At 41.2% G+C, this 17,288-nt stretch overlaps 1 protein-coding gene across 1 annotated transcript; it reads left to right on the top strand.

Annotated features, from left to right (window-relative positions):
• The first annotated feature begins 2,021 nt into the window (after positions 1 to 2,021).
• Positions 2,022 to 17,009, top strand: LOC311001420 (tyrosine-protein kinase receptor TYRO3). Its single transcript, XM_083992508.1, has 15 exons — positions 2,022 to 2,123; positions 4,247 to 4,305; positions 4,924 to 5,539; positions 7,403 to 7,558; positions 8,996 to 9,331; positions 10,182 to 10,374; positions 10,577 to 10,662; positions 11,392 to 11,505; positions 11,676 to 11,756; positions 11,876 to 11,968; positions 12,387 to 12,508; positions 14,705 to 14,814; positions 15,054 to 15,213; positions 15,323 to 15,459; positions 16,439 to 17,009. Exons 1-15 carry the CDS (start codon positions 2,042 to 2,044, stop codon positions 16,821 to 16,823), a joined length of 2,730 nt encoding a protein of 909 aa, XP_083848634.1. The 5' UTR covers positions 2,022 to 2,041; the 3' UTR covers positions 16,824 to 17,009.
• Positions 17,010 to 17,288: the final 279 nt, after the last annotated feature.

Below are 17,288 nucleotides of genomic sequence, written 5' to 3'. Positions count from 1 at the left end.
TGGACGACACAAGTGTAAGAGGGTGTCCATAGGGTCAACTGATTAGGGAAGGTCGTGAACGTTGGTAACATCTTGGCAAATTCAGCAGCTATATCTGTTTGAAATTTGTTTTTGAGATAGGAAATGATCTGTGTGTTTTAATAAGATAAGATACAAACTGAATCTGCAAACTCATAGAGGTTCAGTTTTATGTAAAGTCACTTTATGCAGCAGATTAAACTTCCCTTTATACCGAGTATTCAAATCAAGAAACTCAACGTAAATGTGAAACAACGACGGTGAATGTGTCCGTTTGTTTCTGTGGCAGTGATATAGGATCTGTAAATGCTGATCTATAAAAGCAAATTTTCCATGTCAATAAGCTAATGAATGAACAACTAATAAACCATTTTAGAAACTTTATCATCTAGGTAAAAAAAAAGTGCAACTTTTAATTATTTTATCATGTGTGAACTTCTGTCATTAAAAGTGGGTGATGACAGCGAAAAATTCCTAGGTGTCAACAAGTCTAAAGAAAGAATGAGGAAGTTTGAAATTGCTCAATAATGGACCGAAAAGATTAGATTCCTGTGAAACGCTTGCACCAGCCAATAGAAAATAAAATGGTTTATCACGACATGGTATAACAATTTATTCTTCTTAATTTATCTCTTAAAAGTATTAAAAAACAGAACAAAAAAGTATTTCCCCAATTAAATTTACATGTTCTCTCTATTAGCTGAGGTCAGATAAAGTCAAGGCACAACCCAATCACAGTCAGTTATAAGTAGTATAAGTACAAGTATAAACTTTACAGGCTTTTGTACATTCATAATTACATTTCATTGCAATAAAATGCAGTTAAGTTACTTTCATGTCATGTTTCTGTAGTTTGGTTAGCAAAGGTTTGTGCAGCGGCTCAAAAAATTTCCCCACGAAACGTTTTACTGTTGTCAATAAAAATCAAATCAAAATAAACTTTATTGTCCCCGGAGGTAAATTTGTCTTGGACAATCAGTGCTGTGCATCCTGCAGTCAAACTGTTTAAAAACCATACACACACACGCACAACCAACAGACCACACTTACAGACAGTACGACTAAGTTCACAGTTCATCAGGAGTATATTGCAACAAGTTTATTTGAACATAGAATAAAAAAGAACAGAATAAAAACAACAAACAAACGACAATAAATACAAGAACAACACAAAATGACAACAAGACTTAACATTTATTAATGTTCAAAAGGAGTGGGAAGAAGCCAAAGCTTATTAAATCCCACCCCTTCTCCCTATGTTAATTCAATATATACTAAGTTATAAAAATAGCAATATCTATCTATCTATCTATCTATCTATCTATCTATCTATCTATCTATCTATCTATCTATCTATCTATCTATCTATCTATCTATCTATCTATCTATCTATCTATCTATCTATCTATCTATCTATCTATCTATCTATCTATCTATCTATCTATCTATCTATCTATCTATCCACCATGTATCACCTAGTGTCTTTTCGTACCCCAGTTTTCATCTCTGTATCTTATAAAAAACATGCTCTTTATATTTTTATTTTAATTGTTTTGTATTTGGACATTGTTTGAATTCTTCACACAACCTGTTCGATATTTGTACTCGATTTGAACAATCAAAATCAATAGAAAGGGCGCCGAAGGAATAAAAAAATAAAAAAAAACAACTAAATTGGCAAATAATAACAAGACCCTTTATCGCAATTTTACAATATATAAACATGATACACAGATAAGAACCAAATACCCAAACATGGGTATGTATCATTGAAGAGGAATGTAACTTCCAGGGGACGAAGACATTGTTGATTGTAACAGCAGCACAAAGATCTCTGGGTCTGAAGGTCTGGAGGGTGTGGGTGGGGGCGTGTTTTCCAGAGGAGGAGGCTCATTTCACAACTTTCATGACGACGTTCCTGAAAACCCAGACAGCTGAGTGACAGCTCAGATGTAGGCAGCAGCAGCACCAGCAGCAGCAGCAGCAGCAGCAGCAGTAAATTATGACCCAGCTGCTCTGAACCATGGCTACGTGGACCAAACAACTGTGGATCATCTGGACCGCTCTGATCCTACTGTGGATGTGGGAAACTCAGGCAGAAGAAGGTAAGTGTTCAGGTGTTTTAATGTCAGGATGGGTGAAAAACAAAACACATTTGTTATTTTTTTGTGAAACTCTGAGGCGCATTCCAGCGGTTAACAGGAAGTGGCTCAGGAAACTATGGGACAACTCACTGTGGTTCTAATTCAGTGATAAAAAGTCTTAATAAAAAAAAAAGTATATTATGTGTGTACAGTAACTGTGCTTCCTAGCTGAACCTGCCCTCGGAGGTCCAGCCCAGTGAGAGTCACGTTGGAAGAATGTGCTGATAAAATGTTAAAATGCAACTAGAAAGCAAAAAACAACTGTGATGAGCTAATGTAACACAACCTCAAAATGAAAAACATTGTGGGAAAAGTCAGAACCATCACAGTGAAACCACACAGCTCATGTTTACCCAAATGACAATGTCATTATTCAATTATATTTTAATTGAAAATCATAAATCATCAATCAGTAATGTGGAAAAGCAAAATTAAAATCAGAATATAAATTATGCTCTTGTTGCACCACATTTTGTAATAACGCCGCATTTTGTAATAATGTATTACATTTTCACCTCGTAATAGTTTAGGTTAGTTTATTTCGGTCTTTGGTCTGCCACATTTCGTAATAAAATTCTTGATCACAATATGTATATTGTAGTAAGTTGCAGGTGTTGCACTTATCCTATTAGTTTTTTTTTAATTAATCGTTATTTACGATTCATGCTGGTATGCTCAAAGTCAAAGTTCTGTTGGTATAATGATTTTTTCTAATTAAGACATCCATTTTGCCATAACTGCTGCAATATGTAACAACTTACTACAAAATGTGGCAAAGTTTATTACATATTGCCTTCAAGAATTTTATTATGAAATGAGGCAGATTATTACAAAATGCGGCTATATGTCAAACCAAAGACTGAAATAATCTTTAAGTAAACTAAACTATTACATGAGGTGAAAACATTATTCCATAATGTTGCGCTACAGCTCTGTTAGTACAATTAATAAATACTGTAATAACAAAATCAAGTAAATTGAGTAAAAACAGAAGTTAACGGTTTGAGACAAAACACCCACAATGACCAAATGAACTATTGTTGTTCCCCATAGACAACTATAATATTATACACAGATTGAATTTTCATATATGATTTATGTGTACATATAAAATAAAAATATGTATGTCATACATGTAATCATTATAAGTGAGAAAGTTAGAAATTGCAACGATTTCATATTGTATTATTTATGTCTAGAAATAAAAATATATATAATATTATGTCACTAATGCTGCGTTCACATGGAATCCAGCAGACGGAAAACCAGATTTAATTTTAGTGGATGCTTATAATACAATATTATATTACAATTTTATAGCCATATATGTATAGCTATGATAATAACATAAAAAATACACAAGAATTTGTTGTAAACAATACGCCATCAACATAGCAACATACGTACAGTATTATCATGTGTGTATCGTTTTGCCGCCGTGTCATTCTGTTGTACCGGTTGTTCTGCCGTCTGCCGGATTCCATGTGAACGCAACATAATACATACAGTATATATATATATATATTCAATGGATGAATAGATGTGATAATAATAAATAAATATGTTTAATAAAGAGTAAATAATAGTTACCGGGACTGAGCCTTGTGGGACGCCATGTGCAATTCAAACTAATTCAGATTTAACACTTTCTACAGCAAGAATAGAGAGCGAGAAAGAAAAACATAAATCACCAGTTACCACCAATAGCAGACATATTTTTGTTCTCAACCACAAGCTCAGCTTTTGGTAAAAATGTGTAAATATTTACTTTTTGGTGAACATTGTCAGGGTGGTGATAATTAGCCTTCGCTTCCTGTTTCATAAGAAAGAGGAAACGACCCAAGATGCCGCCCTGATGAAGACATGATAGATGAAGGCGTTTGGGAATACGTGTGGAATGAGGAGCTGCTTCGTGCTTTCATTTTAAATCAACTTAGATCTAAATTTCACTCTGAATGTGTTTATGACTGTGTCGATGTTCAGTCTGAGACAGAGAAAAACATCTGGAACAGGAAGTCCATGGTGTTTCAGATGACTCAGCAGAGTGACTGTAACTCTGACTTTATCTTATCTCCTGTGTTTAGTGGAGATTTTAAGGTCTGACCAGAGACCAGAGGCATGGACGTCTTCCCCACGCAGAGAAGTAAGTCTGTATTTTATGATAAAAACTTAAATAAATCATTCTGTTACATTATATTATATAAGTGAAATGAAAATTAAGAGGAAGTGTCACCAAAGTCAAAATAAAAATCATGATGACAATATTGATATTATTCTAATATTAAGCGAACAAAGCCGGTATGTTAGAAGAGCCGTATTATATTATATTATATTATATTATATTATATTATATTATATTATATTATATTATATTATATTATATTATATTATATTAATATGAGTGAATGAAAATGAAGAGGAAGTGCCAACAAAGTCAAAATAAAAATCATGATGACAATATTAGCGAACAAAGCATATATACCAGGGTCATGTTAGAAGATACATATAATATAATATAATATAATATAATATAATATATTATATTATATTATATGAGTGAATGAAAATGAAGAGGAAGTGTCAACAAAGTCAAAATAAAAATCACGATGACAATATCAATATTATTGTAATATTAAGCAAACAAAGCAGATATACCAGGGTCATGTTAGAAGATACATATTACTGTATATTATATTATATTATATTATATTATATTATATTATATGCTGTAAGATTTATAATGACATGTCTCTCTCTCCAGTGGAATAAGATCAACATTAAATTCGGGACAAAGGATGCGATACCTGTGTTTCAAGCTTGCGCGACAAAAACAATGAGAAGTTTTTTGAGCCCATGGAAGGAGCTGGACGACGTCCACCATCTGCTGATGGACGTCACCTTTGCCCAGGAAGAAGAGCCGTCCGGTGAGCTGCACCCACTGCGAGTTCACCTCTACGACACGAACGCACCCATCTCAAAGTTTCAGGAGGGTGACGACGTGGAGGAGCTGCAGACGTCCCGGCCGTTGCCCGACCCGCCGCCCGACCAGAAGGCCCCCTACCTGAACGTCAGCCGGGCCCTGAGCCTCGGCCCCTTCAGGCACGGGGGCTTCCAGCTCGCCCTCTCCTACTCAGGGAGGTGTGTGTTTGTGAGCTCCCTCAGAGTGTACTACAGGAGGTGTCCCAACGTGGTCGGTCACCTGGTCAGGTTTGGGAGTGCGGGGGCCGGGTCGGGCCCTCGGGTCGGCTCCTGTGTGACGGGAGCTATGGAGGTTTCTCCACCGCGCAGAGAGTGCACCATGGATGGGGAGTGGGGGCCACTGCAGGGGGGCTGCACCTGTCGGCCTGGACATGACGTCGTGGGTGACACCTGTCAAGGTATGGAGCAGTTATTAGCTATTACATATTCAATTAAAGCAGAAGTAAGCGATCCGGTGGTTTTGGCTAACTTCCTGTCAGCCGATGGAGTTAGCAGTCCCCGCCCTCGTTCACCACATTCACGCGCATCCCTTGGCTGCACACACAGAGAGGACCGCCCCTTTATGCCGTTCTCTCTCCTCATTGGATAAAGGTTGTAGGATACAAGGAAAGTTTTCTCCTCGGCTTACAGCAGAGCAGAGTGACTGACAGACCCGTGTTTCAGACCAAACACTGTAAGTGCTGTCGGAAGATATAACTATTTAAGACTTATATTAACACAAATATTCTGCTCACTTCTGCTTTAATCTTTCATATCACACTGTTTATTTACTAAGAGGAAAAAAATACTTTTATTGGCGTTTATCTTTGTGACGATAAATCTTAATCTTTAAAGCAGAAGTAAGCGAAATATTTGTGTTAATATAAGTCTTAAATAGTTATATCCTCCGACAGCAATCACTTCTATAGAGTGTTTGGTCTGAAACACGGGTCTGTCAGTCACTCTGCTCTGCTGTAAGCCGAGGAGAAAACTTTCCTTGTATCCTACAACCTATATCTAATGAGGAGAGAGAACGGCATAAAGGGGCGGTCCTCTCTGTGTGTGCAGCCAAGGGATGCGCGTGAATGTGATGAGTGATGACGTAGGGACGAGGGCGGGGACTGCTAACTCCATCTGATGACAGGAAGTTAGCCAAAACGACCGGATCGCTTACTTCTGCTTTAAATACCTATATTATGTCCAAAAGGTCAAAGGTCAACTTCACTGTGACATCATAAAGTGGCATAAAGCTGCACAGTTTCAAAACTGATCATTTCTGTAGGGTTCAATTTCACAACAATAGTGCGTGTTTTTATAAATCTCACCATGTGACCTTCAGATGAGCAAAACAAATCAGTCATTATAATATATTTAAATACATTTAAAAGAAATTTAATTATCTTTTTTGACTTGTCAATGTAGTAATAAAAAACTGTTTTATGTAAATTTCATTCCACTTTATTAACTTTTAACAATCCATATCCATATTGAAACTTTAAAATAAGGGTTTTGGCTATAATTTAATATCCTTTTAGTCTTGTTTTTATTTAACAGCTGTAGCAGCAACACTGAAACTGAACGGGTCGTCAATCAACGACTGGCGGTGTCTGTCTCAGTGGCCATTGTAGTTCTTAGAAGACCAGAATAGCGTCTTCTCCAGTACACAATGAGCCACGACTTTCACTTCTTCTTTTCCATTATCCATTTCCTTCCTTTTATGTTATTTTGTGATGTTTCCTGCATTGCTCAGCACAGATGTCGCCCACAGTGTCGTGTCAGTGTCAAAGCCAGTGGAACAAGTGACATAGTGGCTTCTTTTCAAATTTTATTTTGGATATTGATTGGATCAGGATCAGGATCTGAAGTCTGGGGTCAGTTTCTGGATCCCAGTTGTACTAGAACTCTAGATTAGATTAGATTAGATTAGAAAGACTTTATTGTAGTGGAAATTTGTCTTCGGCCTCTCCAAGACAACAAAGCATAAAACAGTCAAAGCACTCCACAGCATACACATAAAAGACATAGAAACAGGAAACAAACTGAATGTTGTGCAAAACAGTCACAGACAATGATGCAATGCTGCAGCCCTTACACAATGATATGTGCATACATTGAATATATAGTAAAAACATATGTCATATGTGTAATAATAACATGAAACCTATATTGTAGATTTCCATGTATGTTAGTATGTTTGTGTTTTTCCTGTATCTTCACCCTATAATCTTTAAATGATCTGTGATCCGTTCCCAGTACAAACTTCTCTCTCTTCTCACCACCAGCCTGTAGGATGGGCCACTACAAACCGGCCAATGACAGCGCAGGATGCCGCCTGTGCCCGGCGAACACCAGGACGCGCGGCGAGGGATCGGAGAGGTGCGACTGTCTGCAAGGCTTCAGCCGCCTGCCGACTGAACCCGACGACCACGGCTGCACCAGTAAGACACTGACTGAATTTACTGGGAATCAACTGGTGTCAGCCTACTAGTTTAAAGGGATAGTTCAGCCAAAATTCAAATTTCACTCATTATCTACTCACCCTCATGTCGACTAAGGGCTGGGAGAAGTTTCAGAGTCCTCCGTACCTTCTCTGAGTTACGGGGGGGTCCGCGCAGCAGTATTTGTCCATATAACGGTTGTGAATGGGGCTCACTTTTTTTCGTCCAAAAAGACACACCAAAAAACATCCAAATACCTCCATAGTGCTCGTCTGTAATGTCCCTCTTGTATTGAAGCCCCAACATGAGAAATTGTTCCGAAAAAAGTTAAATAAGTCTATATTTTAAGCTTGTTTGTAGCGGAAGTTCCTAGTGTCTCAGTTCACTGCTCTTCCTGTGTCAGTGCAAATCTCGCGTGATTTGCACTGACCGGCGGAACAGTTTCTCATGTCGGGGCTTCAATACAAGAGGGACATTACAGACGAGCAGCAGGGAGGTATTTGGATGTTTTTTGGTGTGTCTTTTCGGACGAAGAAAAGTGAGCACCATTCACAACCATTATATGGACAAATACTGCTGCGTGGACCCCCGCTGTAACTCAGAGAGGGCACGGAGGACTCTGAAAATTCTCCCAGCCTTTAGTCGACATGAGGGTGAGTAGATAATGAGTGAAATTTGAATTTTGGGTGAACTTTAATAAATAATAGCTCATTGGATTAAAGGAGCATTATCGCAAATACAGCAGTAATAGCATAAAATAAGATGAAATATGCAAAAGATGGGTCGGGGGGAGCCATAACTAAATTTACAAAAAAAATCGCCAACAGTATAGTGTCCGTGAGGCAAATGCAGCATTTGTCTTTGTTATGATCCAAGCCGGCCCGACGCTTGCTGCGTTAAAATGCACTCGGAACTCGCAAATCCGACCTCCGAACCGGACAAATATGCAACAGTAAGTAATGTAGCAGTGTCAGGCTGCTCACAGTCACTGAATCGCTGGTAGAACACTTTGTCTCCACGTCCCTGTGTCTTTCTTCAGCTGTCCTCTCAGCGTTATTAAGGAGGAGGACGTTTCAGTTGCTGTTGTTGTCGTTGTGGTTGTGCGCGACGTAGAGCTGCCGCTTCCACTAGCGAGTTTTCTTTTTCCCGCGATTGCACGTTCATTCAGCCTGGTGAGGGAGGAGGAGGGGGGAGGGAGAAGGAGGGGGGGCGGGGGGGACTAAACGAAGCTGCTCTCTCTCTCTGACAGCTGCCCACTTGTTTATATCTGATAAGCTCCGCCTGGCTCCATCTAGTGGCCGAATTAAGGATTTGGATTTGGGATAATACTCCTTTAAACATTAAAGCCTCAATGTGAGAAATGTATATCTTTAATATAGGGTCATATATTACATTTCTGTATAGGTTTATTGATGTTTCTTCCCCGTCTTGACCCAGAGCCCCCCTCTGCTCCCGTGAACCTCACCGCCCACCACTACAACGACTCGGTGCTGACTCTGACGTGGGACCCTCCTCTGGACCGGGGCGGCCGACAGGAAGTGACGTATCGGGTCAAGTGTGAGAAGGAAGTGCAGGCCGGCGGTCCATGGAAGCTGTGTGCAGACGGCATGATGGTCGTTCCCGGTGCGTCGGGGTTTACCACCAACACCTCGGTCAGCATCACGGGCGTGGACCCTCACTGTGGCTACAGGCTGTCGGTTCAAGCCCTGAACGCCATATCCAGCCTGCACGGGGCGCCACCGGCATCCACCGCCACTGTGACCATTCACAGATGTACGTAAGCCTGATCAGGGTTTATTTTTACACTGCTACTACTTGTCCTATCTATATAACTCACCTGTTTACATTTTTATTGAGGGTTTGAATTGTGTATATTTAAGGGTTTGGCCTTTTTGAGAAACAGATGGGTGACCAAAATGTCAGCTATGTCAACGTCCACATCATATTGGACTGGGGAAGACTGTCCTTTAAAGGGATAGTTCACCCAAAATTGAAATCTCACTCATTATCTACTCACCCTCATGTTGACTAAGGGCTGGGAGAAGTTTCAGAGTCCTCCGTGGCTTCTCTGAGTTACAGGGGGTCTCGGCGTAGCAGTGCATGTCCATATAACGGTTGCAAATGGATACCAACTGTCTTCGTAACAAAAAGACACACCAAAAAACATCCAAATACCTCCATGCTGCTCGTATGTAATGTCCGTCTTGTATTGAAGCCCTGAAATGCGAAATTGTTCCGAAAAAAATTAAACAAGTCTATATTTCAAGCTTGTTTGTAGCAGAAGCTCCTCTTCCTGGTCCGTCCAAATCTCGCGAGATTTGCGCCGGCGTCAGCGATCACTGACACCGACTTATTTATTTATTTTCGTAACTATTTCGCATTTCGGGGGTTCAATACAAGATGGACATTATACACAAGCAGCATGGAGGTATTTGGATGTTTTTTGGTGTGTCTTTTTGTTACGAAGAAAAGTGGTATCCATTTGCAACCGTCACACGGACATGCAGTAATTTCAATTTTGAGTGAACTATCCCTTTAAGGGGTTAAAAAAAGGGGAATAAATGAAGAAACTGGAGAAAAAAACATTGGTTTCTGAGCCACATGAATCAATTGTTTCTTCCAGGGAGAGAGCCTCCTGTGTTTATCACAGTGACTCCAGCCACCAACAACATCTCAAAGCAGGGAACAGCAGCTCCTCAGCAGCAGGAACGTCTCCCCATGTGGGTCACAGTCGGTGTTTTATTTGGTATTCTGCTGCTTACGGCCGTCATCCCCATGGCCGTGTGCCTGCTGCGCCGAAACTACACTAAACTCCGGTAAAACATCTTCTGTTTCTCAGCCTCCGTCGTTTACTTCTTCCTTCATCTTGTCATCATTTTTTTTGCAAAAGGTCTTTTACAACTGGATTTTATATATAAACATTTTCTAATGATGAGAGACTAAACAAAATTATGTTTTCTCATGTGTGGTGAAAACATGATGACAATCCTACTTTCAATAATATTGATTTCCCTGCAGGTTACAACCAGACTTTGTGGAGCTTCTCCCAGTAAATCCTGACATTTCCTACCGACGTCCAGTGGCCGTAGTGCAGCAGGACAACGGTAAGTGTCGTAGTTATGGGGCATTACTGTGATCAGACCTTAAAACGAGCCATCATGATGTTGGTAAAGACTCTGGACTGGATGTCAGGAAGCCAATGTATCACAGTACAATAAGGACATCTGTGTTTTAAAGGGATAGTTCACCCAAAATTCAAATTCTCGCAAGATTTGGACGGACCAGGAAGAGGAGCTTCCGCTGCAAACAAGCTTAAAATATGGACTTATTAAATTTTTTTCGGGACAATTTCTCATGTTGGGGCTTCAATACAAGGCGGACATTACAGACGAGCTGTGTGGAGGTATTTGGATGGTGTATTGGGAAAATACACTCTTTTTTGGTGTGTCTTTTTGGATGAAGAGAAGTGGTATCCGTTCGCAACCGTCATATGGACATGCAGTGCTGCGCCGAGCCCCGCTGTAACTCCGAAAAGGCACGGAGGACTCTGAAACTTCTCCCAGCCCTTAGTCGACATGAGGGTAAATAGATAATGAGTGAAATTTGAATTTTGGGTGAACTATCCCTTTAAGTTTTACATTTTTTTATTTTATTTAGTCTACAGTTGATTATCTAATGCCAAATGAGTTTAGCCTTGAGTTTTACCAAAGCTACAGGAGCTACTTTTTTCATTTGGTCAACTTAGATGAGATGTTGATCTTTTCTCTCTGCATCTTCCTGTCATATTAGGAAGATATTTATTTACCAAACAAGTCTTTTGATGTGTGCTTCAGTTGAGGAGGGAGTGGCCCAGATGTTGGAGGGGATCAGTGACCGGCTGCTGGCCAGTCTGAAGGAAGTCCTGGTGGAGAGAAACCAACTGACTCTGGGCAAGGAGCTCGGCAAAGGTCAGTTCACTTATGAACACTGATAAACCAAACCAACTGCATAACCACCATCATCACCACCTCAGTAGAAACTAGAAAGTCCCAAACTTTCATCAGAAATGGAAATAATGATTGAGTGGATATTTTTCTAATGATAGAAAGATGTGAACTGTTTTTTTCCTGTTCTCCAGGAGAGTTTGGCTCAGTCTATGAGGGGGTTTTTACACCGGAGGAAGGATTGGACATCAAAGTCGCTGTGAAAACAATGAGAGGTTGGCACAAAATGAAACTGAAAGTGCACACTGTGTATCAGTATTTGGCTTTTTTTTTTTTTTTTTTTTTTTTTTTTTTTAATCTTTGTTTGTAATTTTTCTCTATCATCTGCACCCAGTTGGACTCCATCGTGAGGAAGACTTGCACGAGTTCTTGACCGAGGCCGATATCATGAAGAACTTTGATCATGAAAATGTGGTCAGACTTCTCGGTATGTTCTATCTATCTATCTATCTATCTATCTATCTATCTATCTATCTATCTATCTATCTATCTATCTATCTATCTATCTATCTATCTATCTATCTATCTATCTATCTATCTATCTATCTATCTATCTATCTATCTCTTGTTCAAAGGTTAGGAGTCGGACTGGAGCTAAGGGTTAGGAAATAGCTTGGCAGAGAAATTGAGACTCTTTATTCAAGAAGGACGACATGAACCATAGTTTCTGGAAGAATACCTCAAACAACATCCAGTAATCCTTTGAAGTTATACCGCTAACAAGTGTGCAAACTTAAATCAGACAAAGTTTGTATCTGCTTCTTGAGGACCTTTCCTTATTGTACCTGCAAACTTTTTCCAATGCAGCAGAGCTTTTTGGACATGAGTTTGTGTTTGTCCTGCAGGGGTCACTCTTCAGAGGGAGCAGGACTCTCCTCTGCCCGTCCCTCTGGTCATCCTGCCCTACATGAAACATGGAGACTTGCGCCGCTTCCTCATTGCTACACGCTATGGTGATATTCCTATGGTGAGATACAGTCAGCACAACCATGTACAACCATGTTACTGCACATTCTTACATACACAGATACACACTACAATAGTGATATTACAGAGGACTGATTCATTCCCTCATAGTTTTAACCCTAAGCACCAGCTGAGTTTGATTCCAGTTACATGGCCCAAACATGGTCATCAAACAAACTACAGCACCTCCTCTTTTTGCTTTCTGTATAAGGGATGGAAATAAAGTATTGACTCAAAGGCCCATTAGGATGTGAGTCGTCTCCCCTGATGGTTGGACAATCTCAGTTTCCAGGGTGTTATCAATGCCCTGCAACTTCTCAGACTTAGCCAGGTTTTCCAACCATGGTGAGCAGTAATGACATCATATTGCTTAAAGGGACAGTTCAACATTTTGGCAAATTGGCCCACTTCCATAATCCCTATAGTCTTAGCAGTAGATTTGTTACCTTTAGTTGGCGGTGTAAGCTATTTTTAGAACGGCGGAGCAGAGCCGTGAGCTGCTCAGAGCTACGCTACGGAGGCTCATGGGATTTCTTGGTTTCCCTCATTAAAACTCATCAAATACACAATCCAACAACTCCAAAACGCTCTGGTGGACAAGTTGTGACCTGCACATTCACCACGCTATGAGATAATAACAGAACGTAACCAGACAGAGTTGTTTTAGAGGTAAATTCATGCGAAACCGGTGATGCGCGTGCCCGTTGGAGTCAGTTTTTCGGCAAGGAGTCTCTGAATTTCCCTCTAAAACAACTCTGTCTGGTAACGTTGTGTTATTATCTCATAGCGTGGTGAATGTGCAGGTCACAACTTGTCTACCAGAGCGTTTTGGAGTTGTTGGATTGTGTATTTGATGAGTTTGATGAGGGAAACCAAGAAATCCCATTAGCCTCCGTAGCGTAGCTCTGAGCAGCTCACGGCTCTGCTCCGCCGTTCTAAAAATAGCTTGCACTGACAATTAAAACAAACCTACTGCTATGACTATAGGGATTATAGCAATGGCCCAATTTGCCAAAAATGTTGAACTATCCCTTTAAAGCTGCAGTTACCAACTTAAAGCAGATATCAGTGGAATGTTTTTGTTAATATAAGTCCTAAATAGTCCTATTTTCCGTCAGCAATCACTTACATGAAGTATTTCAGCCTAAACACGAGTCTCTCCGTCACTCTGCTCTGCTGTAACCCGAGGAGAAAATTTTCCTTGTGGGATACAAGTGTTATCCAATGAGGAGAGAGAACGGCATGAAGGGCTGTGTGTGCAGCCAAGGGATGCGCGTGAATGTGGTGACGTAGCACAAGGACCAATTGATGCCTGACAAGGGCGGGGGCTGCTAACTCATGGTGCGTTCAAAGAAACTCGTACTTTGTGTTTTTCCTTCCTGTGAAGTCATACCAGTTCGATCTGGTACGAGTTCACGGGTCGGAAGTTACGAGTGGCCATTATAGGGAACTTTCACAGACAACAGGATGGTAAAAACACGAGCTACGGGTTACCTGGAACGCTACCAAGTCGTAGTTGTGACTTGAAGCTGTAACTTACGGTTTCAAAAGCCTGCCTTGAACGCAGCATTAGCCGAAACGGCCGTGAAGCTGATATCTGCTTTAAGTCAGATTTTGGGGCTTGAGGAGAGCGTCCTGATGATCTGTTGTTGAGGTTGGTTGTGGGTGCCTCAATGAGAACTGTTATGGTTTCTCCCTCAAAGGCAGTACACATGGGGACTGCTGGGCTTGCTGCCTCTCAGCTTGGTTTTTGTTTTATTTAGTTATTGCCCTGTCTTGATTGTGTCACCCTTATTATTTTTTCTTAAACCTTTTCCTTCCTTAAAGTGTCTTTGTGTGGGTGTTTCGGTGGTTGTTGGAGATCCATTGTTATGCCCCTTGCCTTGGGGCCGACAAAGCTGAGGCGTAACAGGAACTTTAAACCATGTGGTCCTCCAAAGGAACAACAAGTTCTGAGATATCGATCTAGATAGAGATGTCTGAGATCAGCAGCGTGAATGTTTGTAGCGTTGGCAGGCAGCAATTTCTAGGAACTTCAGTTGTCGACTTTCAGTTCCCAGTGTTGTGGCATCACTGTGAGGCCAGAGGGTGTAGCAGCACAAACAAAACGATCCTCACACCATGCTGCACAATAACATGTTCACAAAAACAGAATAAATTACAAGACACGTTGTTCTCTCTCTCCTCTCTCTTCCAGTTTGTTCCCCATCAGAGTCTCCTGCGCTTCATGATCGACATCGCCGCGGGGATGACCTACCTGAGCTCCAAGGGGTTTCTGCACAGGGACTTGGCTGCACGCAACTGCATGTGAGTCCACCAGAGGGCGAGACTGAGGGGGAAAGAGTCATCAGAGCAGGAGGAGCTGCTGCACATCAAGGCGTCCTTGTTCCTCTCTGACTGTGTCTCTGTCCTCAGTTATTGGTATTCAACCACGGTTTTGAGTCTTAAAAGGAAGCAGTGACACAGGCTGAGTGACTGTGGCCGAGCTGTACCTGTGCTCATCATGCTAATGCACTGTTCAAACTGTTTTTTTTTATTATACACAGGCTGGGCGATGACCTTAGGGTGTGTGTGGCTGACTTTGGCCTGTCTAAGAACATCTACAGCAGCAATTATTATCGCCAGAAAGTGGCTATCCGTGTGCCAATCAAGTGGATGGCCATGGAGAGCCTGTCCGAGTCCGTGTACACCACCAAAAGTGACGTGGTGAGTTCAGGCTCCTTGTTTTATGCAACGAACGTCTTTGAAATCGGATGTACGAGTCTGATTTCTTGGTTTAAATATTTACCTAACCTATAATTTTGTGTCCTCTTAGTGGTCATTCGGCGTGACCATGTGGGAGATTGTGTCCCGAGGGAGGACTCCTTACCCCGGAATCCAAAACCACGAGCTTCTGGACCACATGCGGTCTGGATTTCGACTTAAACCGCCCGAGGACTGTGACGAAAAACTGTGAGTCCAGAGCTCTTGGATGAGATTTCTAAACCTGAACAGACAAATGGCGGTGCTGTCAAATCAGGGAACTTTTGATATAAGATGCTATTTAGTATTAAATATGGGGCCAGTCCATAACATGCAATCCAATTTTACTCCTCCTTAATGATGATTCTCAAATACATATAAGTGAGAAACAGCGTAAACTATTGCTGAGCGGCCTCACAGCTGCCAAAAAACTCCTAGTGCAAAGATGGCTACCACCTCATGATCTTAGTGCTAGGAAATGGTTGATTTATTTTCACAATATAGTGTTACTTGAGTTGTCTACTGCACGGATTAAAAATGCTAAAGCCTCCACTTTGGAGACGTGGTTAGGTGCAGCTGCGCAGATAAAGGATAAACTTCTTGGGTTGTGAACAAAGGGACACCCCTACTACAATGTATTGTTGACACTTGATAATATTTGACTGGTCCAGGGGAGACCTGAGAGGGGAGGGAGGGATGCTGCCAGGGGAGTGGGAGGTGGGTGGGGGGTATTATGTTTAAAAAAAATTGTACGGATGTTGCTGTATTTGCTGTGCTTCAATAAAAAGTTCTTCACAAAAAAAAAAATGGGGACAGTCCCAGATTCTTTAGCTTATTTGTATGCTATTGTTCGGCACCTGTAGAGGTTTGATACAAAATCAATATGAAAGGTTTTCAGACAGATTTTCAGAGTCCTAATGGGCTTTATGCACGGCTCCACTACTTCCTGAAATAAGCCAGCTCCTTTATTTCCTGTCTTACATTATTGGACCAACTGATTAATCCAGGTGTGTCTGACTTCACAACAATGGTCACACACACCTGGATTAATCAGCTGGTCCAATAATGTAAGACAGGAAATAAAGGAGCTGGCTTATTTCAGGAAGTAGTGAAGTGTGCATAAAGCCCATTCTTATCTACAATATTTATAATGACATACACTGAACCCTGCCTCTGTCTCACCCCACAGTTATGAAGTCATGCAGAGCTGCTGGAACACGGAGCCCAACCGGAGGCCTGGCTTCGAGGAGCTGGGTGAGAAGCTGAAGGGTCTTCTGTCAGAGCTGCCGGCCCTGGAGGCCAGCCAGGAGGCCAGCTACATCAACCAGGGGCTGGAGGTGGCTGCTGCTGCTGCTGCTGCTGCTGCTGGTGGTGCTGGTGGTGCTGCTGCTGCCTGTCCAGAGCCCCAGGCTGAAAACTCAGGGGGGAGAGGGAAAAACGTCTACCTGCCCCATCCTGTGGCCGTCGCTGCAGCCAGAGTGGAGGATGTGGAGGACGAAGAGGACGGATATCTGAAGTACATCGCCGGCTCAGCAGTGAAGATGGATAATGATGATGATGATGATGAGGTTTAATGCTGTATTGAAGTGGACGCCTCGCCTCGAAACTAGATGGAGACATTAAAGTATGTGCATAAAAAACTCAGGGGTATTTTCAGGCTTCCTCTGGACTCTGATTGGTCACCTTTGTGTCCTCTCAAGCTGAATCTGAAAATTAAGCCACAAAAACTAAAGCATTTTTACTTGACTTTGCACCTTTTTTTTTTTATATATTGTATATATCGGAGTTCCATATGTTTACCAGAGATTGTCTGTTTCTAAAAAAGAGGTATGGAAGCTTTTAAATGAAAGATATAAGTAGAGAATCTGAGCTGGACAATATCCAAATAATCTCATTTTTTAAAGGTCTGATTATTGATTAATACAATACCAAGATATTTGCATTTTCTCGCAGTTAGCTATATTTGCACAAAATATTACATTTGCTAATTGTTTTAAGTGGTTCAGTCAGGGCTGTATGAGATGTAAAATGTCTGCTTT

This window comes from Trachurus trachurus, assembly GCF_905171665.1.
Source record: "Trachurus trachurus genome assembly, chromosome: 18".
In the NCBI taxonomy this organism is placed as follows: domain Eukaryota; kingdom Metazoa; phylum Chordata; class Actinopteri; order Carangiformes; family Carangidae; genus Trachurus; species Trachurus trachurus.
This window is presented reverse-complemented; position numbering and strand designations above follow the sequence as displayed.